General features: G+C 39.2%; 1 protein-coding gene across 1 annotated transcript; it reads right to left on the reverse strand.

Moving 5' to 3' along the window:
• Positions 1–7,820: 7,820 nt before the first annotated feature.
• LOC127439294 (hepatocyte nuclear factor 6-like) lies at positions 7,821–21,563 on the reverse strand. The gene is made up of 2 exons (XM_051695535.1): positions 20,519–21,563; positions 7,821–8,125 (listed from the first exon to the last, which is right to left on the reverse strand). Exons 1-2 carry the CDS (start codon positions 21,561–21,563, stop codon positions 7,821–7,823), a joined length of 1,350 nt encoding a protein of 449 aa, XP_051551495.1.
• Between the last annotated feature and the right edge of the window lie 1,846 nt (positions 21,564–23,409).

The raw sequence follows: 23,409 nt of genomic DNA on the forward strand, positions 1-23,409 counted from the left end.
ACAACTGATTGGATGCTTTTAAAAATTATTATCCTTTATTGTGAGAGAAATCCTTGTCCCCTAGCATCAAATATAGTCCACCTGGACAGCTTCAGAAACACACAGAGTGGTTGGATTGTCTTTACCCTTTGATGAATCTTTGTCTTGAGTAGATGTGCTCTAAGGATAGTTTGTGCGCATTTTTTTTTTTTTTTTTTTTTTTTGCACACAAAATTGTATGTGCTAATCTGCTGCATTGCTGATTTATTTTACAGATACACAACAACAGAGGTTTCCCTAGTCTATAACTGGTGCAGGCACCCTTTAACAACATCACCCTGGGTGACTGAGGAACTGGAAATAAAGCTTGAACCAGTAGCATCGATAAAGATTGAGGTAAAGGCATATTCTTCTTTTTTTATTTTTTTATTTTTGCATAGTTTTCTGTGCAAAGACAACCAGCCTAAGCAGCTCTACATTGACTGGTGTGTGGTTAATAGAGAGCAATGTTGGCGCAGAATTTAGCATGTGTCTGTCCTGCGCTAGCTCTTTTCAATTGGTCTGGCAGTGTGGGAGCAGGTGAGCAATGTAGCTGAAGTGACCTTTAGCATTGCAGTTTTCATAAAAATGCTAAACTGCCTCTCTTGTTACTTGTCTTTTTGGATGGGCTATAATTTGTTGTGGAGGTTAATTTTATTACTTGAAGTTCTTGCTGGAGAAACCACCTTATACTAGCCTAAGTTTGTTTGCTGGTATGTCAGCCTTGCCAAGCTGGTCATCAGCTGGTTTAACTTGTCAGCTGGTGTCCTGGCCTGATAAGTGCTCAAAACCCTTCTAAAACCAGCAAAGTAGACCAGCCTAGCCAGACAGTGAGATCAGCTAAGACCAGCAAACCATCTTAGGCTGGTTTAAGCTGTGTGGGTTTTTATTTATTTATTTATTTATTTTTTTCAGCACGCTTTGTTAGTTTCTAATTCCCATTCAAGGTTAATGTCTCTTTTGGATTAAGGGGGAAGTGCGTTTGAAAAGCTGGGTAAAGTTGCACACCATAAGCACCACAGCAAGCTAAATAGGGCAGTAGTCACCTCTCAACTTGTGACCTATGAGAGCTTCTTTCCTCCATCCTTCCTCCCCTTCTCCTCTTCCTCTCAGCCTGTCTTCTCTTTACCATTTTTCTCCTTGTTTTGAAACTGATTGTCTTCTACCATCACAAAGACACTTGGTTCTGATTGATTGACAGGTAACAGAAGAGGAAGAGCACAGTGTGACTTGGGGGGTTGGATCTCCAGACAGACACATAAAAAAACATGATGTACCTGTCATACACAATGCTGTTTTACAGTCGATGAGAGACCATTTCTGGTTGGAGGGGTCCTTTGCAAAAGACTGGCCGGTAGCTTTCCAGTTTGGAATGAACTGGTGTGCAACCCGAATTGAGAAACACGCCACATGTAAACAAATGCACAGAAGATTACAGATTTCAGAAGAGGAGACATGTGTACTTTGGGTCCATGACCAAGTTCTGCTTGCCCAGCTTACACGGTCATGTCCTGCTATAAAGAGTTATATACATTTAAAGAAATACAAGGAAGGCAGAGAGAGCTGCAACAATACATGCACCAGCCAACCATCTCTTTTCCAGCCAGTGAAAAACAACAGTGACAGAAAACTCTACAAAACAAAGACCCCTCCAACATCCAAACCTTAACCACCCTCACCCTTCCCACCAATCTTCATACTCCCCCGGGGTCTATTTGTCCTATTCGCTTCCAACAAAGTCCAGGCCGATCCAGCTTTATACAATATACAATAGTCATGCAGAAAATAAATTCCCCCACCACTTTAAATGGGAGGAGTTTGTTTTTTCATTATCTTTTAAATTAATGCTAAGCACTTAACACAATCAAGAGTTAGCTTTAAGGAATGAAAAATAAAAACAAGAACTTAAACTATATCATGATAGAACAAGTTTGATTAATGATAAAATTCAAATGATTAGAAAAAAAACTTGATTTGGTTTCTTATTATTAAAATTCAAATGCCCATGTATTGGAAATTATCAGTAATTGTACTGTGCTTACACTCATTCTATTTTTTTTTCTTTTCTTTTTTTTCTGTTTTTCTTCGTTTTCTTCAACTCTCAGATCTTCCTATTTCTTCATACCACATCTTTCATTAAAAACATTAAAACGTCTTTCTTTAATAAAGAATTATGTACCACCATAGATCAAAATAATATTAATATTAAACAAGAAATTGGCAAATTAGCAAACCAAACAACAACAAAACACAATTCAACAGTATAAAGCTTCAAGTCACATGTTGAAAAACTAACTATTATTAGTTTTAGTAGTGTTAGTGTACTCATTGTAATTATCATTAGTTTAATCTAAATTACATAAACTTTACACAAAACATTTGAGGTATTTCAGAATCAATTGTCAACACCTGCCTGCCAAGTCCGTGTGACTTCCATTGGAAGAAATAGAAGAGGGAAATGGTTCAATGCATCATCTAAAATGGCCTCTTCTCCTGAATCACTTAAAGCCAATTACATCTTGATAACCAGACTGCCAAAAAGAGGACAATTTTATTCTTAATTTGGTCCTTATACCTCATCCCATTTGACTTACACCCAATCAATGTATAATGTTAGCTTTAGAAAATGCATCTAACCCTGCTAATTAAGGTCAGCTTTAGGCAATATCCACACTAATCCGGTTTCCTTTGAAAAGTTTTCCTCCATTGAAAACAGAGTGTATTGGAAGTGCTCTTTATTACTGCAAACTTTGGAAAACATCACGGAAAATGGAATTCTTAAATTGAAATGAATAATTGGCCACTTCCACACTAATACGTTTTCATTTGAAATCACATTAATTTAGGTATGTTTATGCCTCTCATCCACACCAGGGGCGCCTGCAGGATTTAATCTGAGGGTACGCATAGAAATTTGCCTAATAAACCTTATATCTAGGGGGTCTGGGGGATTTTCTTTTTTTTTTCTTTGGTGTATGTGCAAAAAAACAACACCAAAGCGTTCAATTCTGGTGACTTTGAGATACGCATTTTTTTTCTAGAGTATGAGTAGCATTCATGTAACTATTGGCTAAAGCATTTCTTCCGGTAACCGTTCAGATAGACGCGTTTTCGCGCTAAAAAAGCGAAACGCATCACAACGAATAGAGCAGAACGCAGGTGTCTCAAGATGTATTTTTATCAGTTGAAGTTCTTTTTAACTTGACACAGCATCTAAAAATGATCTCCCGTGAGAGATGCTAAAAACACAGTGAAACGTGACGTAGTTTTCAAAAGACATCTATCTAGCGAATGTTTACATGGAAAACATTTGAAAAACATCGTGAGTGAATGCAAAAACACGTTCAGTTTGAACAGCCTCTTGTTCACGTAACAGCACTAGCTGAAGTTTCTCAAAGTTACCTCTCAAAAAGACAGACTTTTGTTTCAGTTGATTGTTGGTACATTTCCACTGTATCCAGCGCTGTTTGTTTTATGTATTCGTAAATATCCCGACACTGTTTTACTGTGTGAGAAACCACTCCAAATGATTCAGTGAGAGAGCACTCTGAACGAATTGTACTGAATCACGAATCAATTCAGACAGTTTTGCAAGCCCGTTTGGTCAATTCACTGAAAAGAACTGACTCAAAATAATTATTCATTCGCAAAGTGGGCATTGCTAGTTCTTTTAAACAGCCAACAGAAATACGGGACACATTTCATGATTGGTGAAATGTTCTGAGAGTAAATATTTCTCAGGGCAGTCGGAGCGCTCATGGTACGCACAGTGCATAGGCCCGTACATCTGCAGGCGCCCCTGATCCACACTAGAATAGCATTTTCCTCCTACGAAAATTGAGCGTTTCGAAAATACTCTCCATTTCGCAAACTTTGGAAAACGATAACGTTAGGAAACTGAAAATTGAGTTCTCAGATAAAAATGGATTGGTGGCCTTGTCCACACTAATATGTTTTTGTTTAGAAATTTATTGATTTTGCTTCGTTTAGTCCTCTCATTCACATTAAAGTGGTGTTTTCATCCACAGAAAACAAAGCATTTCGAAAATGCTCTTCATTACCACAAACTTTAGAAAACAATAAGGAATCTGAAAATGGATAAGTGGCCACGTCCACACTAAAACGTTTTTCGTTTGAAAATGCATTAATTTTGGTACGTTTACGCCTCTCATCCACACTAAAACGGCATTTTTCTCCACCAAAAAAGCTCTCCATTTCTGCAAATTTTGGAAAATGATAGAGTTTGGAAACTGAAAACAGAATTCGCAAATGAAAATGGATTGGTGGCCATGTCCACACTAATACATTTTTGTTTTAAAATGCATTATTTTGCTACGTTTACACCTCTCATCCACACTAGAACATGTTTTCCTTAGCTGAAAATGGAGAGTTTCTAATAACACACTCTAATACTGTATACTTTTGAAAACAATGACATTAGTAAACTGAAAACTGAGTTTTCAAAACGAAAATTATTCGTGTGAATGTGACCGGGCATTTAAAAATGGCAGCCAGTTGATATGGAATATAGCTTAATTTAAATTAGACCATGCTCAGGAAAATAGGCCATATGTGGGTACAGCAGTGAGCATATTGAGTGGAATCAGAGTACAAGTATGACATTAGAAATACTACGCTAACATTGAAGGATACTTCAAGAAAATCTGACTGTGCAAGCTGAATAAATCGCCATCGGCTCCAGCTCTACCCCTTTTCACATAGCAAGGTTTAAAGGTGGCTCAACCAAGACAGCTGACCAACAGAAAACTGGGCCTTTTTTTAAATCAGATAAATAAGGGCTCTACGCCAAAATAATTATGGTAATTAATAATACATAAATAAATAAAGTTGGCATCATAAAGTGCTTAAACAAGTTAAAATCTCACATACTCTATTTCCAAGACTCTATGCTTACCTGCTGTACATTCATATGTATGCGTAAATTCTATGTGTGTGTAAGTGTATGCATGTGCTTCTATTTGTGTGTGTGCGCGCGCGCTCCAGAGCAGTCCCACCCGTTGTTGAAGAAAAAAGGCACTCAACTCAATCTGCATTGCAGCCACATCCCTCAGTGTGGTGCTTTGCAGTCTGACTGCACTGTGAGAGTGTGTATATGTCATGTATGTGAATGTTTGCATCTGTAACAGCTTTGGTTATGCTATTGGGTACTTATAATATTTGATGTGTATCCCTCCCTTTGGCAGCACAGGAATGGCAGGTCAAAGAATCTTTGGTATCAGTGGCTGTTTCACAAACCACCCAGCTCAGTGAGGTAGCCATACTGGTTCTCACTACAAACAAAAGGTCTTTTTTTTAATCAGCTAATATACATAGATGCCTGCTGATTTGTGTACCACAAATCTGCTTTCGTCTCTTAATGCTTAAAAGTCAATGCTTAAAGCATTGTTTAGCTCGCATTAACAGTGCCCACTTCTATCTGTTCAGCAAGTCCTGCAACATTTCCAGAAATGCTACTGTTGCATTCAAAGATGCCTTAAAAAACTCCTCTTCGATTTTGAACATCTCCCCATGGAGGTAAGGTTGTGCACTTGTTTCACACCCATTTTGGCAGGGTTTTTCAAGATTTCTGGGAGGAATTCTGGGTGGAAAACTTCTCTTATTTCTCTCCAGCTTTCCCTTCCTTTGTGAAAAGTTCCTTCCTTCATGACCTGTGTTATTTCACATGCAATGCAGAGATGTTCCTTGTCCAACTGCAGTCTTCCAAAGCTATTCTTTTAGAAAGTCTTTTTTATGATTTTTGTTTTTCAAATGATCAACAAAGGTGCCTTACATATGCACAACAGATCACAAGTTTAATAAGAAATAGAAATATTTTTGTACCAATTACCCGCTTTAATATTATGAAGAGAAAGTGGGAGACAGACAAAAGAGGAGAATGGGGGATTGTAAAGAGGAATAGAATCAAAGATATATCAATAGAAATTATAGTGAGCTTGTTTTCCTATTGTTTTTCTCTCCATTTCTGTCACTGTAGGTTCATTTCTACCTGTTCAGGTGTTTTTGTCATTGACTTGCTGAACTGAATGTTCTAAATTATTATTTTCATATTTTTGCTTTAAAAAAGATGATTGTTGATTGCTATGGCACATAATGCAGGTTAGGGGGATGGACTCTGGCTGAGGGTATGTGAACTCCTACATTAAGGCAAACATTATTGGCACTAGATTTATGTAACATTTTGGACTGTTTACCCCTAGTCCACTTCACAGGATAAACTAAATATTTGATTTGTTTGCAGGATTTTAGTTATGTGTACCATTTTGTAACAAATATTTCCATAAATTTTTTTAAATGTGCCTCTCCTTGTGTTTTCCTGTTTTGACCTTTGGCCTATTGTGTGGGTAAATACGGAATGAAAAACACTTCAATTGTAGTTGAAATGTCATAGATTGCTGGAAGTGGTCCGGTACATTGACTCCAGTCCAATGCAGATGTGGTGACAGTTGTTGACCGATACACTTCTTGCATTACAGGGTATGGATGGCTGCAGCCTGTTCTCATAGAATCACGTTGCTATACCTACATTTTGCACAATTATTTTTACGTGGCTCATTGTACATATTGGTTAGATTTAGGTTCAAGGTTTAGGGTAGGGATGTATGTTTTGTTAATTTGAAACTTGATAGACCATTAACCTCAAAAACCTCATCTGTTTGTGAGAAAAATATAGCTCACTTTTAGCACCACACTGTGGATATTTCATGTAGGAAATGTTGTGATACGTAAGTGTAACCGGTCCTGCTCGATCCACTCAGAGTGGGATTTATGGAAGGTGGGCGCGCTAACGAGGAGGCTAAAGGCCACAACCTCTAGCGTCAGTCGCCTCTTGAGGCCAGGAGAGTGAGGTTTACACATACCGCACAGCTATCACGTACCAGCTGGCTCCCATTATACTCACACCCCTAAACCTCACTCCCATACAGGTCATGGCACCACTGTAACCGGTCCTGCTCGACCTACTCTGAGCAGGTTTCGAACCACCTTCAGCCGGCATGGGGGACGAGCGCACTAACGAGGAGACTAAAGGCCACAGTCAGTCGCTAGTGCACTTCTTTTTGCCTCATTTTGCAAAAATGTCACCACAGTCACGTAATTTTCATGAGATCAGGCTGGATGGTTCGGTTGCAATGTGCTGATTGTAGATTGAGACAATATGGGCTCACAGGATACAGACATCGCTCAGAGAACACGTGTTAACCACAAGTGCCGTGAAACGTTGTAGCCCAGGCAGGCCTCCATTTACATCTGTGCAAAATAAACCAAATGGAGAGCTGTGCTGGGAAAACGTGAGCGCTTGTTCCTTTTCACCTTCAGTAGAGGTCAATGTCCTTCGCTTTTTCGGTCCGTATCGATTAGTGTCTCAATTCATTAGCTTAGCATATGATCTGAGAGCCTTGGTGATACAACTGGCCATTAGGGAATTGTGCCGCGGTGGACAGAGAGTGATGATGCAGGTGGTAGCTTACTTTGACAACCTTGCTTGAGTTACAAGCCTTATGTGCTGTGAAAGTGCTCATTTGTCCTCAAACACACAGTGTGATGAAGAGAGCAAAGACTGCAAAGTGATTGGGATCTTTGGTTTATGTGATTAGTTGCCTTTCCATGATGTGGACTTGGGTGCTTTTCTATTTGAAGGTTTTTGGCTTGGTTCATAACAGTCCCAAAGAAGTGACAGGTTTTTTGTGGCAGCGGTGGGATTTATTGGCACGCAACGAGTAACTACTTAAGATTGGACTGGAAATTGCCCGGTCTCAGCCACCCAGGGGGAAAGGGATTTAGACTTAAGCCTTCGAGAAGGTGGTGGCGGAGGTGCCTGCCTGGCCGGGGCTGGCACCATGGCTGTGATGATGTTCCTCATGCCAGCGGTCAACGCAGCGGCGACGGGCATTCATGAAGAAGTTGCTGACGGTGCTATGTTCCAAGCCCAGCTGCTGTGAGATGGTCAGTTGCATTTCCTTTGAGGGCCGCTTGTTCTCCTTGAAAATGGCAATAAGTGTGCGACGCTGCAGGTCGGTGAAGACCAGGCGCTGCTTCTTGGGTGCCATGTTACGCTCCTTGTGCTGCTCCTGTTCTTTACGCTTGCAGGCTATGAGAAGACAGAAAACGGGAAGGGACCAAGACAAGGGGATAGACAAGAAAAGGGAAGGAGACAAAGATGGAGAAAAGATTCATTAGCCTCATGTTTGCGCTACATACTGAAATGCCCTATTTGAGAGCAAATTCCACAGATGAGCTGCTTTCCAGGGAGTTAAATTTTTCAGTCTCTGTTGTTTGGCTGTGGATTAATAGTGATTTAAGACAAAGCCATTCTATCTCCCCGGAGGTCAAAAATAATCCCTTTAAAGAGAGCAGACAGAGCAGGCTGGTGGTGAGCACCTCAGACTGGTCATTGGAGACACCGCTGTTTGATTCAATATTAATGCAGTTTGGGTTCACAGTAGGAGAGCGAGTGACTGGTATACAAAAGTAGGGGCCTTTTGTATGTGTGTGAAAGAGAGAAAGAAAGACAGAATTAAAGAGAGAAAGAAAGGAAGATAGATCACAAAGGGATATTGACTCATCCTATTTTAGTGTGTATGTGTCTGTTATTGGAGGTGGGGTCATCCACGGAGAATTCGTTCTGAACGCCCCTCCAGCAGGTTTGCAGTCTGCGACTTCAAACAGAGGCCACTGGAGGGCACAGACCTAAGAGAGGCAGGGTATTTTCAAACTGCCTTGTACTGGCACCACCGCCTCCCTGTGTGTTTCTGTCCTGGCAACACAGAGAGAGATAGTCTGGCTGCTACTTGAGGGCACTAAACACTGAGTGTTAGGAAACATGAACAAGCCAACAAATGTTAAGTTCATTTACAGCTTGCAAGTAAATCTTATTTTATTAGGTGAAAGAAAATCTGATGTGTTTTAGCAGATGCTTACTTACAAAAGAGATTTGCTATGTGCCCAAATCATGTTATTGGCAATTACCAGGTTGGGTAACAGAGATTATATTTTTTTATTTTTTGTCCTCTAAAGTCTCTCTCTCTCTCTCTCTCTCTCTCTCTCTCTCTCTCTCTCTCTATGCAGGTAGGAACCTTGTGCTTCTTTCAACGATCTTTGTGAATAGATCATTCATTTCACACCTCTGCCCTATCATTATCCTGTAAAAGTAGCTCTTGGTTTTGTCTGTGTTCATGTGTGGAGTGACTGGAGCCAAACGGTGGTGCCATATATCTAATTACACAGCTGAGGCCCATTGATCACGTCACCTCTCGCAGTCAAATCTGTTTACTACTGGCGTCTAACTGCCTGGAACGCATGATACGCATCCATCATATTCAGATTTAATATCAGGCACTCAGCGTTTACATGCACACTTGGGGGTCGTTCACAACGAACAAGTTTTGCATCTGGTTGCTCAGTTACTTAATTGTTTTCCTATTGCGACGGGTGTATTTGACCGCGCTCATTTCTCTCTGTCTCGTGAAGGAGCGCTGCGTTTATTAAAAGAACGTTAACTCTATAAACTAGCGCAAGGACGTGTTCAGTGTGAACGGCCCCTTATAGACGCACGCCATTAAATGCACTTGAAGCCTGACATTTAAAATTTGGCACTCCCTTAACGTGCATAATGTCAGGCAACTCGTTGTCGCGTTTTCGATGGTGTAGCCTGGGTGTACCAGCAGGTGTCGCTGACGCTATTCCCTGGTGTAAATGGTTTACAGGCGTAAGATTTTGTAGTCAATATTGATCGATCGGTTGGAAAGGGGGCCCTAATTACTGAACCAAGCTCGGCGTAGAAAAGGGGGAAAAATCGATAGCTGCAGACTTTAGAGCTACAGTGAGCAGAGACTGGGACTGAGAAGCGCACACATATTGTTAAGAAACAAATAAGGCAATGAGTGAAATAAAAGTGAATTGAAGTATTGCGTGGGGATTTTTGACACACTATAGGCTAGGCCTACTTATAAACAGGTCTGACAAATTTCACACATTCTAAGTAAAACGGGACAATGAAGGTTCTTAATTTCTTTTTCTTTCTTTCTTTCTTTCTTTCTTTAATTCTTTACTATACTAATGGATAAACAAGCTATGAAACAAGTAGCTGCTATTTTTCTGTGTTTCAGACAGAAGTCGCTTATAATATTCTCTGCCTTCCATAAAGAATAATTGGTAACACTTACAGTCAGGTTCCATTAGTGAACATGAATTCATGCATTAGGAATCATAAACAAGCAATGAACAATATAGGCTATATTTTACAGCATTTATTAATCTTTGTTAATGTTAGTTAATAGAAATACAATTGTTCATTGTTAGTGCATTAACTAATATTAAATGTCACTTTTGATTTAAGAATGCAATGTTATATGTTGAAATTTACATTAACCAAGAATAAATGCTTTAAAAGTATTGTTCATTGTTAATTCATTTTAACTCATGTTGTTAACTAAAGTTAACCAATGGAACCTTATTGTAGTGTGTTGCTGAATATTTCAATTTGGTCTGATAAACTGACAAAACCTTGATCTGCAGCTTATAATTAGAATTTCGTATACACCCTTCGTGTAGTTACACACAAACAAACATTGTTTTTTGCTACCAGTCGGGTTACAACATGCTTTGACTAATTTAGCAGGTTGTGGGCACAGTGTGTGTCTGCAAATGGTGTAATGGCACACCAATCGAGTCACTGCACTGTTCTCTGACTCTCAAACTCTGCAGGAAACAATGTGGTTTTGGATGTGGTTTTGACCCCCCACCACCATCAGGTAACACATGATGGACAATGTGAATGTCAGCTGCTTTAATACATTAATGTACTCAGATTAGATTGAGATAGATTCATACAAATATTATTATGAGAATGTGGGAATGCATACATTTTCAGTGCAGGCAGAGAGAGAAAGAAAGACAAACCCGAATCTGAACTTTTAGACGACTGTTCCTCTGTTCTCTGGAAGGGTATGATGACTTGCCCTGCAACACAGGATAGGGTAGGCCTTGTGGTGTTCAGTATACCAGTCGATAAATCTGTAAATAATTAGTTTTTAAAATTCATTTAATCTAATTAATTATAGTTCCATGAGGTAATGAGGCAGAAACTATGGAAGACCTCCCAGTACCAATGGGACGCTGAGTCTAAATAATACCAATTTAATAGGACTATGTGTGTTGTGCAATGTGGGGAATGACAAATGAGAAATCACTGCAGTGTAATTCTGAATAAAGACTGGAAAAAAAAAAAAAAACACCAGCTGCAAACCTCCAGAAAACCTAATCTATGAAAAGCCTGTAGTGTTAATTAGTCTGAATGCGGGACATTGGCCAACTGCAGTTGCATCTTTAATTTACGCACATTAGCCTTTCTTGTGAAATTGAAATGTAACATGTTTTTTTAAATAAACAAATCTTCTCGGCATTGGCTTAAGCCATTTGAGTTGGTGTAAATGCTAATATGTTCTGTAATGAGCAGTCTACTTGGCCAACCAACTTGAATAATGAATTATTATCTTTTAAGTTTTTGTTTTGTGTTCGTCTAGTGTGATGTAGTTTTATCGTATTTCATTTTGTCTTCAAAAATAAAGATTCTGAACTTTTTCAAATAATCAAATCTGCTACAAATGCAGTCTAAAATATGTAAAATGATAAAAATGATAGGCCTGAATTACTCGACCATGAAATTACCCAAAAGTGGAACTGCCTGTGAAAGCTGGCGAAAAATTGTTTGGTTCAATTTCTTTTCTTTTGTCCTTTTCTAATTATTGGCTAGGATAGTTATGAGCTGTTAATTGGTTGGCCTAGCTGTTCTTCTTAACCAAGTTGTGCTCAAGGCTCCATGTCTCTAAATACTCGAGTAAATTTAGTGTAATGTAATAAGAAAAGATCAGTATGCTAATGTTTAGGTAATTTGAAATAACAGCTCAGTCAGTTAAGAAAATCTATTAGTTATTGAGACAGAAATTATAGCAAAATCATTAGCCTAGTCATGAACTTCTCTTTGAGAACTTTACCAGCAAAGGGAAAATACAGAATATTAATAAAATATAATATAGGCCTACTATAGCCTACGGACAAATTAAATATAATAGCTATAAAATATAGGCTATTTTAGAGTATAGTAGTGTCCACCATCAATCTATGGTCTAGGTTTCAGTTGGTTATCGGCCTATATAGGAATCGTTGCGATATGATAAACTATTAAAAACACAGAATACAGTAGGCATATGTGTCTTTTAAAGGTACACGTAGGCCTACTACTCATCAAAGGCAGTTATAAACGTTTGAAGTATAGGACTACAAGGCCCAAGGCAGGGTCCATTGTCTTTGAGGGTTAAACTTGGGTTCATCGTCACAGTTAATTGGAACTATAATAACCGAACTCCAAGGGTTCTCAACTTTACTTGCTTCACAGTGTCTAAATAAATAAATGGTGTCTCATGTGAAAGCTGGGGGTGCATGTGCGCTCTCTTGGATTTCAAGTGGGAGGACTGAGGGAGTGGAGAGCTCAATGGCTGGCCTCGCCCCTCAGCCAACCAGTCTGCCTAGGATCGATGCATTGAGTGCTGCTGAGCTGAATTTGGGAGCGGAGTGGCTCCCGTGGAGGCCCATCTAGCGGTGGTTAAAAAGTCAGTGTGTCATGAGGTTGCCCTTGTATTAACATGAATTTTTATAAGCATTTAATAAATTTTATTAAAGATTAACCAGGGTGTGTTTTGCATAAGTAGGCTATGCTTGTGTTTTAAATCTACATATTTAGCATCACTGCATCCTAAGGCTAGTAGATTTTGTCTTGACTTAAAAAAAAAAAAAAAAAACTCCCATAAAATTACTTACTGTCCACCTTTTCAGACAAAACTTAAAGGGATAGTTCACCCAAAAATGAAAATTCTCTCATCATTTACCCTCATGCCATCCCAGATATGTATGACTTTCTTCTGTTGAACACAAACATTTCTCACAGAATATCTCAGCTCTGTAAGTCCTACAATGCAAGTGAATAGTGACCATAACTTTAAAGCTCCAAAAAGTACATAAATGCAGCATAAAAGTAATCCATAAAACACCAGTGGTTTAATCCATGTCTTCAGAACCATTCGGTTTTAGGTGAGAACAGACCAAAAAATAAGTCCCTTTTCACTATAAATCAGCAGTCTTCTTGGCAATCATGATTTCAAGCTCAATTACACTACCTAGTTCCATCTCGCGCTCTGCGCATGCATCAAGAACTAAGAAGTGTTATCGAGCTTGAAATCATGATTGGGTCTAGAGACTGTAATGGCAAGATGTACAGTGAAAAAGGAGCTATTTTTGGTCAGTTCTCATCCAAAACTGATTGGATCGCTTCAGAAAACATGGATTAAACCACAGGAGTCATATGGATTACTTCTGTGCTGCCTTTATGTGCTTTTTGGAGCTTCAAAGTTTTGGTCACCACTCACTTGCATTGTATAGAACTATAGAGCTGAGATATTCTTCTAAAAAACTTCGTTTGTGTTCTGATGAAGAAAGAAAGTCATACACATCTGGGAGTTAAATGAGAGAATTTTCATTTTTGGGTTCCTTTCAATGTTTATAGATGTTTATCTTGGAAACTCCATTTTATCATGGAAAATATCTACATTAGCCTAGATATGTTAAAAGGATAGTTCAGCCAAAATGAAAATTCTCTTGTCATTTACTCACCATCATGATGTTAAACCAGTATGACTTTCAACTTGCTTTTCTCTGTGGAATACAAAAGGAGATATTAGGTAGAAGGACAGCCTCAGTCACCATTCACTTTCATTGGATGGAAAAAAGATGGAATGTAAGTGAATGGTGACTGAAATTAACATACTGCCTAACATCTCCTTTTGCGCTTCTCAGAAGCAAGTCATATTAGCAAATGATAGCAGAATTTATTTTGAGGGTGAACTATCTCTTTAAACATATACAATGAGGGGTTGCCCATAAATATTTTTAGTGACTCAGTTATGTTAACTAGTTAGGCTTCTATATGGACTTATGATCTGTGTGAAGCTTGTTAAAAGACCGTTTCTGTCTCTCTAAAACATTTCTATTAAGGTTGCACCTTTTTCAAATATTTCCAGCTGCTCTTTCCATCAAATGGTCGTCTGACTAAATGAACACATGACTTTTATAAGTGTCCCACCTGGTAGACTACCATTTCTTTAGGACTTATCATGGATTGATATTATCTTTGTCTCTGGTTTGATTTATTGGCTGCTGTTTTTATCAGCGGGACTTGGTGCTAATCGTCTCAAAGGTCGATGTTTTGACAGTGGCCAATTCTGCTGAGTTAGCCGGAGAGGAGTATGGTGGGCCAGTTACAGAGGCAAACCCAGGCTGAGACCAGTTCTTGCTACCGTGCACGCAGGTGCTCTAAACATAAAAGGTTTTAAAAATGTAAAATCCTCAAACGTTTAAATTTAATTAATTCAGGCTTACTGCTGACGTGACCATAACAAACGACTATCGTCGTGAGATCAATAGCTGAATGGTCTAATAACACTGTTGTTTAAGCCAAACATCCACCCCATAGGCCTATTGACGCACAGGCATGCATTTAGTTGTAAAGACTGCTTGACCTGCTATTACAGTCAAGTGAGTTTAAGAGGTCTAAAGAGCTGAGAGACCAAACACCTCGCACATGTCTTGAAAGAACATTTAAAACCTCTGAAAATACCACAAGATTAATCAATATGTCTCATTTCTTGTGTGGACTCAAGCTGACACTGAGCACGCCCAACTAACTTCGCAGAATATTGCAAAAGATGACAAACATTCAAAATTAGCTAAACGACTCAACACTACCAGTCGGGTTACAACACGCTTTGACTAATTTAGCAGGCTGTGGGCACAGTGTGTGTCTGTAAATGGTGTAATGGCACACCAATCGAGTCAATGCACTGTTAAATGATTCTCAATCTCTGCAGGGAACAATGTGGTTTTGGATGTGGTTTTGACCACAGTGGCTTGTTCACATGTTTTTACAAGTTCACGTTCATTGTAATGTAAATATAGGCTTAAATACAGTACACCACTTCATATTTGATTTCACACTGATGTTACTACATTGTCACAGTGTTGCGTGTCAAACGGGCAATTCAATTCTTATTCTTATTTGTGTTGCATTAAATTAGGATATATTATGATACATAGAAAAATGATGCCAAAATCTGCAGAATAAAAGGCATATCAATTTTTTAATTCTATTGCATGAGCTAGATTCTCCAGACAACTATTTATTCTTTTAAATGACGCAACCTTATAAATTACGCTAAAAGGGAAGATACGAAAAGTAAAACGTTTGCCTTGTCGGTTCCTACGTGGCTCTGAAAGTTGGAAGGAACTATGTTTAACTTTCTGGTAAGGCAGAGAGTAAACTGTATTTAGGCTTCACGCATATGATTGAAGCCAGTTGGGGGCGTTGTTCTGTAATATCAGCTTTGATCAAATTATTAAATCCTTGGTAGAATTTAGTGGTGACGCAATGCAGTTAACCCCTTGACGCTTTCCTCATAGGCGGCACAGTCTCGTAGCAATTTGATTTAAAGGTCACTCTCTCCTATCGATCCATTTTGACGGGCGAGTACAGAGATTGATCATGAAAATCTAAGCTTGCGGAGACAGTATTGCGCGCATTATGAAGCAACAATTTTAGATCTTATGGTGGCGCGCGTAGGCTATATTTATTCTACTCTGTCCCCAATTCATTTCATGAAAAGTGGCGAGGGGGTGTTTTTGAACATATTTTTGGGTGTACATGGTATGGTGTCTGCCATATTGACTTTCACTGTTCTGGATTCACAGAAAAGGTTGCTGGTGGTATTGCAAGATCTCAACGCAAAGCAGAAAGATCACAGGAGGTGTGAATATAGATCTGCTAACATCAAACGGGCATTCAACAAAAGCTATGGCACTTATAAACGTTGTTTGCACATTTAAAGGAATATTCCAGGTTCAATACAATTTAAGCTCAATCGAGAGCATTTGTGGCATAATATTGATCAACACAAAAATGTAATTTGAGTTTGCCTCTCCTTTTCTCAACAAAATAATAATAAAATAAAAAATAATAATAAAAACTGGTTTCAGAACAATGGAAGTGAATGGGGGCCAATGTGTAAACGTTAAAATACTCACTATTTCTAAAGTATAGTCACACAACTTCATCAAAATGCGTGTTGACATGATTTTAGTGTGATAAAATAGCTAACCTTTTCTGTGTAAAGTTATAGCAAATTTTGCAAATTCGCTACCATGATGTAATGTCAACAAACCCTAAAGCTACTGTAAAAATGACGATTTAAACAACTTTACAGCTCAGATAATGCATACGTTTTAACAGAAGAATTAATGTAAGTGCTTTTGTAAAATTATAAGCTTCACATTTCTGCCTTTTAAACCCTCCAAAAACTGGCCCCATTCACTTCCAATGTAAGTGACTCACTGTAACCTCGACTTTTGCATGTTTTTTTTTTTTTTTTTTAAGAAAAGGAGGGAAACTTTGTGGTAATCAACATAATGCCACAAATGCTGTCGATTGAGCATAACTTGTACTGAACTCGGAATGTTCCGTAAGGTATAAGGACCTCCTAACTAGGATTAAAAATAAGAATGGTGCATAAGCCAAAGGGGTAGAGGAAGCTATTGAAATAGAATACCAAGAAATGGAAATCAATACAGATTCACTGCGTGTTAGATAGACCATATATGTATGATGCAAGCCATACATGACATACAAACAGAAAGCCTAAAGATTCAGACATAGTCATCATGGCATTTGTTTAAGAGTATAAAGATTCTCTTTGAACAGCCTAAAGTAATCAAATGAAAAAAGCCCTGTATGCATTTGTTTACCAAACAGGTGACCACGTCTTCATTTTTTCTCTTCTGGCTCTATCAATTATTAAGGGCATCGATCATTTTCTTGGCCTGCCAAAGCCCATCTCCCCTGAAAATGCCTTGATTCGCTAATCCTAAATCAATTGCGTCCATCCTCGTGGGTTGGGAACTGGAGGCAAGACTTGAAGTCATTTTGATGAAGATGATGATGATAATGCTGACTGAAAAGCAAACAGCCAACTTAAAAGTGATAAAGTGCATAAGGGACAACTTGCTGTATCAATTCCAAAATGCACCTCTTTGATTGGTTTCACGCAAAAGAATAATTCTTAAACTGGGCAAGATTGAATAATCCAATTCTATGGCATGAGGACAGGCCTTCAAATGGCATAGGCATGCTCTTTATTTGTTAAGGAAAAATAGGCCAAATCAACTCGCAGTTAGCACACGTACATCTCCGAGATGTCTGTTTTAGGTATTTTCATCTGGAAAGCATCGCAATCTAATAATTAACATCTGCTAAACATCTTAAAAAGATCAGAATAACAAACATTCTAAATCGTAAACTTCTTAAAGACATCTGATGAATTTTTATTGACATCCGGAGGTGTTGTGAGCAATCAAGCTAAAAAAATACGTCTTCCAGATGTAAACACACATAAACATCTGGGTGATGTACATGTGCTGTCTCTCTCTGTAGCGCATTTCGTGTAGAAACGCTTGCTGACTTTAGCTATAGACAATATTTGAACTTCTCTCGCGCTGACTACAAGAAAGACTGCATAAGACATGGTTCACAGTCAAATCTGCCTCCTTTCTTCCAAACTAAACAGTAGGTAAATCCAGAGTCCAATGGGAGAGAGTGCTGACCCGGTATAATTGATAGATGTACTGGCTATATTTATCGATCGCTCTATTGATTGGACCAAATACATTGAGATGGAGTGTGGAATACAGCACAGATGCTGAGACGAATTGTTTTTCTTCATTCATGCAATCTTTAAACGTCCCTCCCAACTGCTGGTCGTCTGCATTGCGCATTATTCGAGGATTGTAGGCTATAGGTTAGGTTACTTTTTTCTTTCAGAATTAGTCATATATCCTGCATATATATGATGCTTATATCTGAGAGTTTTTTTCTCCCCAATATAATTTATTTCACTATTTATCTGCCAATATATATATATATATATATATATATATATATATATATATATATATATATATATATATATATATATATATATATATATATATATATATATATATATATATATATATATATATATATGGGCATCACCTGTGAATTATGCTATAATAAAAAAATAAACGCCGTGTCAGCGAGTTGCGTCAATGCATTGTGTAATATTATTGTTTTTTAACTAGCATGAGCTGTGCCTGTACTGTCGCAAAACGGTTCGCCACACTAGTAGAACAATACCAAATGATCATACAGACACGCGCATTTTCGCATTAGCCAAGCAGTGCCACGGCATTGATTTTTGTGACTGTGATGAATTTGGAATAGTAATTTGAATTTATTGATTGATGTAGTGAACGAGTATTCCCAGACTCTCTATGAAACAACCCCCCAACTTCAACATGCGCGCGATGCATAATGGCTCGTTTAATGCACTTAAGTAAAATCATGCCTTTTGTCGTTTGAATACCATAGTAATTAATCATTGCGCTAAATGTATTATAGATCCGGACTATATTTTTATTTTATTCAAGGAGTACCTGTGTTTGTCAAAATACAATATTACAATGTTCCTCTGTTTTTAAGAATATTTTTTTAGAAAGACCGTTTGAAATTATTTGAAATAGTAATATAAATAGGCCTACTATGCTTTCCATGTTTAAAGCAGTTCACACTTTACATTAGGATACATGTTAGGCTGCAGTAATTCATTGTTGTAACATGAATTGCGTGTAACATTGACCATGCATTGTAAAGCGTTGAAGAACAAAAGCTTAAAAGTTTACCCAAATTACATAAATGTTGCAATCTCCAGTTCAGGGAAACTTCATTTTAATAGAGTGTGGAAGAAATAAAAAATCCCGATGCCCAATTAGCTTTAACAGCAACGGCACTTAAGAAGACAATTGAATAGCGTTTAAATCTTTATTTACCAGGACCACTTTAAATGCGCAAAGGAACAATTTACATTCCATTAAGTGCTTTTCAACAGGGCATTGACCGGAAATAAAATATGCCACTATATCCTGGTTAATTGAACCCACAACTGAAATACGACATGAGGTGGTTTGGACGGGTAAGCGGCCTCTCTGCTAATCAAAGGTAGGCCTAATGTTCAAACACACACACACACACACACACACACACACACATGTTTGTGTGGCTATCCTTATGAGGACTCTCCATAGACATAATTATTTTTAATACTGTACAAACTATAGATTCTATCACCTAACCCTACCCCTACCCCTAAACCTAACCCTCACAAAAAACTTTCTGCATTTTTACATTTTCAATAAAACATCGTTTAGTATGTTTTTTTAAAGCGATTTACATTATGGGGATACTAGAAATGTCCTCATAAACCACATTTATTGCATAATACCCTTGTAAACATTTAACCATAAACCACTTAAACCTGCCCACACACACACACACACACACATATATATATATATACACTGCCCTTTTCAGTTTTTTAGGCAGAGATTGGTCTTCAGCAATGGTCACCTCTGTCTCAGTTTGGAGTAATATTTGGAAATTTCTGGAAAGAGTTGCTACGTGATAATGCATGCAATGTCAAGAGCTAAGTGTTCAGCAATCACTGAAATTATTCTGAAAAACAAGTGACCTCTAAGCCTAATGTTCATTAATGAGAGGGCGTAGATTAGGCTTGAACATTGGGGGGTTTGCAGCGTGAAGCATTTACATATTTCCATTGATCATTGTATAAATAATGGGGGGGGGGGGGGGGGTTGTTGTACTTGTTTGTTTTGATTATTGGGGGGTTACCTGGAATCTACCATCCCCCCCTATGAAAAATTCCACTTGAGCAGGCCTCAAATGGTGTATTGGTGTATGTATTAGTAATTTAGGCTAACCGAACTTACCTGTAGATAAACCTGCAATCTTAAGCATATTTATAAGCAATATGTGTTTGCTTTAATTTTCAGCAAATACAGCCCATGAAATCATTTTTGAATGCCTCTGAAAACACTTTTTGTTCAGATAGAATGTTTATTTGTCTGGCCTTTAAACCTGTTATATATTATTACGATCTGCCATCTAAAATGATTATATTTCTTATTAGTAATAAACCCCTGACTTTTGCGTGAACGCATCTTCCTGCTTTTAAAGGACTTCTTGTGTCCGTAGCATCTATTGCGTGAAATCAAGCACAAATACAATCATTTTAACACTCAAAAATATTTTGGGATAAAAAAATGTGCCTTATGATTTTTGGTCAAGTAGCCTACAATGTGTTCGATACACTGTTGAAGAGAATGAGATCAGAGTGATATAGATTTTGTGTGACTGTTTTGATTGACTTGGGGCAAGCCTCTATAGGCTAAAATCACCAGGATCACATGGCTCTGTCACACAGCGATAAGAAATCCTTTCCTTTTTGGGCTGTAAATTTTCCTCGAGGAGACTTCTGTCACCTTCACTCACCTGCAAGCCTGAGGGCCGACATACGCTGGAACTCGGGTTCCTGCAGCCACTTCCACATCCTTCTGAACGTCTCTCGACCTGACTTGAGTTTACTCCAGGGTTTAGGGTTCCTCAGGAGATCAGAGAGAGTTCCTTGAGAGCGACACAAGATCCTCTGGGCGAAGATGGCCTGTGGAATGCTATACCTCTTTAACTCCGCCGTTATTCGCTGAGCCACCTCTTTGGTGTTGATCTCCTCCACCTGCCCGGACCCTTCACCCTGTCCGCCGGCGCCTGCCGCCTGTCTGTCGCGCTCTGAGAGCACCGACCCGTTCACCTGAGCGTGCGAGTGGCTGTGGTGGTGGATCCCGTTGAGAGAAGACATGATGCCCGCCCCATGTCCCCCTAAACCCCGCGTCAGGTGCTCCTCGCCCCTACCGAGCATCGTGGCGTGGGACTCGAAGCCTCCCGTGGAAATCATCTTTTCGTTCCCCAGGTGTGAACTAGGACCATAGGCGCCCAGAGTCTGTTGAGAGTTGTGCAAAGACCCAAGGCCGTTGGAGAGAGGTGATAAAGGCTGTCCCATGCCGGACAAGTCTTTGGAGTAGTGGCCGTATAGGTTGCTCATGGACGCGAGGCCCCGATCGTCCCGCATCAGTGTGAAGCTGCCGCTGACGTTCCCGGCGGTGAGACGCTGGTGCGCTGGATGGTGATGAGCGTGCGGGTGCGGGTGATGGTGGAATTTCTCTGAGACGTTGGATATGGGAGGCAGGTGGTGCTGCAGCGGCGTCAATGTGGTGTAAGTGCTGCTGAAACTCATGTTCGAATCACAAGACATGGTCATTGCTGGATGGAGAGGACCGGACAACGAATGGTCCGTGCGATACTCCCCGGCCCCATCCAGTATTGAGGCCATGCTGGAGACCATCGCTGATCTCCCGTGCGATGACACCAAGTTCCTATGTGTCGCCGACTGTCGCGCGTGAGGAGAGTTCATCAAGTCCCCCGTTTGATGGGAGTGTGACACGCCGTGCAGATTTCCAATGTTATCCATTGTAAGTTCCATTGTTGAAAGACACTGTTTCTTTCTCTCTCTCTCTCTCTCTCTCTCTCTCTCTCTCTCTCTCTCTCTCTCTCTCTCTCTCTCTCTCTCTCTCACCCCGTCACACTCTCCCTTCCAATAAATTTTAAACGATCTGAAAGCCGCGCGCCATTGATCCCGAGATCTTCAGCGTTAGTCAATCCAGCATTTCACGGGGCTCTCTCAGTGCTTCAATCCCACCACGCACATGCACGTACGCCTGGTGTCTGTAAACGTTTGTATCTATCGCCGTGGCGCGCCTCTTACTACTGACAGTCGAAGCTGAGCGAGTGAGAGTGTCTGCCTCGTGACCGCGCAATATATTAAGATGAGTGTGCTTGTGCGCACGGGCGCGCGCACCGTACATTCACACTGTTTCAGACAGACTAGGAAGGGCTTGACGTCACCACTACTGTCTGTCTTACAGAGGACGGATATCTAGGTGATAAAGGCCACTTACACTTTCGAATCGCCCTACTGCTGCTTTTGAATAAATGGTTTTGGACTCATATGGGGCGGCGGAGCTATCTCCACACTTTGACACCAGCAGTGTTGTTGTGAATTATTGGGGACTCCTTTATGGACACGATTCATCGGTTTCTCCTGCTTAAGTTGCTTCACTTGGCGCCAGCGCGCGACATCTTAATGGTTAAATATTAATGGGTTTCCCAAACCCCATGTAGATAAGATAGTCAAATTCCTTTTGAAGCATATGAGATCACATGATTCATTGTATCATATTTGTGTTAAACCTTTAAGTGTAACGAAATGTGATTATCTAACAAAATGGGCCATTTGCACATTGCACTCAGGCTTTATGTTGTGGTAGAAATGTATGTGATGAAATTAACGCCACTGCTGCGCCACAATTTGAACAACAGAATTCAGAACAACACATGAGCTAAAAGAAGTCAGTGTGTTTAATTTTGTCTTAAGGATGCCCTGATAAACCTGGAAGAGAAACTGAGTGAGGCAAATAAAATAAAAAATTACAAGTTGCTATAGCATGAAATTCACGCGCACTGTGTTTTTAGGCTGAATACGCACTTGTTCATTTGACAAGAGTGAAGCTGTTTTTCAGATTTCATAAACTGTATTTCAGATGCTTGTGTGCATGGAGGACGGTCAAATTAATTTCATTACATTCATGTGCCGTTTCATAGGCTACCTGTGTGATTCAATAGAGTATCTAGAATGCATTTACAAGAGCAAATTTCTATCGGTCTGCAACCCTAGTCGGATTTTTAAAATAGATGGCCTACATATATAGGCTATTTAATTTCCCTCCTTTTCAGGATAATCGTTCGCCTTAATCTCGTTCAATGCTCGTTACTAATTAAACTTGATACGACAACCTTTACAGTTGTCTCCACCTTTTTCAGATGATCAGTTCTGATTCACAACGATTATTAATGCGCTCAGTCTTCGGTCAATAAATTGATCATTCATTATCCTATGCGATAGGTGATAAATAGCCTAGCTATAAGCCTGTTTGTTTTCTCTCAGCTCGCAAAGGGTGAATTCGGATTGTCACGATGACTATCATATTCATTGGTCCAATCATTCATTGATTGTAGGCGTATTTATTGCCTTCAGTGAATAAATTGCGTTTAGCCAAACAAGAAAATAGCTGAACCGAAAAACACGAATAATGATCCCACTATCTGTTGTCGAATTTCTGAAATCTTCGATATCGTTTCTTTACCGCTACAACAAATTTTGCTTTTGAGACTTAAATGCTGTTGTTACTTCATAAGTAAAAATAAATAAATAGAATAATAATAATAATAATAATAATAAATAACAAAAATTAAAAAAACTCACCATAACA

Source organism: Myxocyprinus asiaticus, chromosome 50, assembly GCF_019703515.2.
Source record: "Myxocyprinus asiaticus isolate MX2 ecotype Aquarium Trade chromosome 50, UBuf_Myxa_2, whole genome shotgun sequence".
NCBI classification, from domain to species: Eukaryota; Metazoa; Chordata; class Actinopteri; order Cypriniformes; family Catostomidae; genus Myxocyprinus; species Myxocyprinus asiaticus.

Coding starts and splice junctions, on each gene's coding strand:
- LOC127439294 (XM_051695535.1), bottom strand. CDS start 21,563: ATGGAACTTACAATGGATAACATTGGAAATCTGCACGGCGTGTCACAC. Junction 8,126..20,518: donor GTCGGCCCTCAGGCTTGCAG/GTGAGTGAAGGT, acceptor GTCTTCTCATAG/CCTGCAAGCGTAAAGAACAG.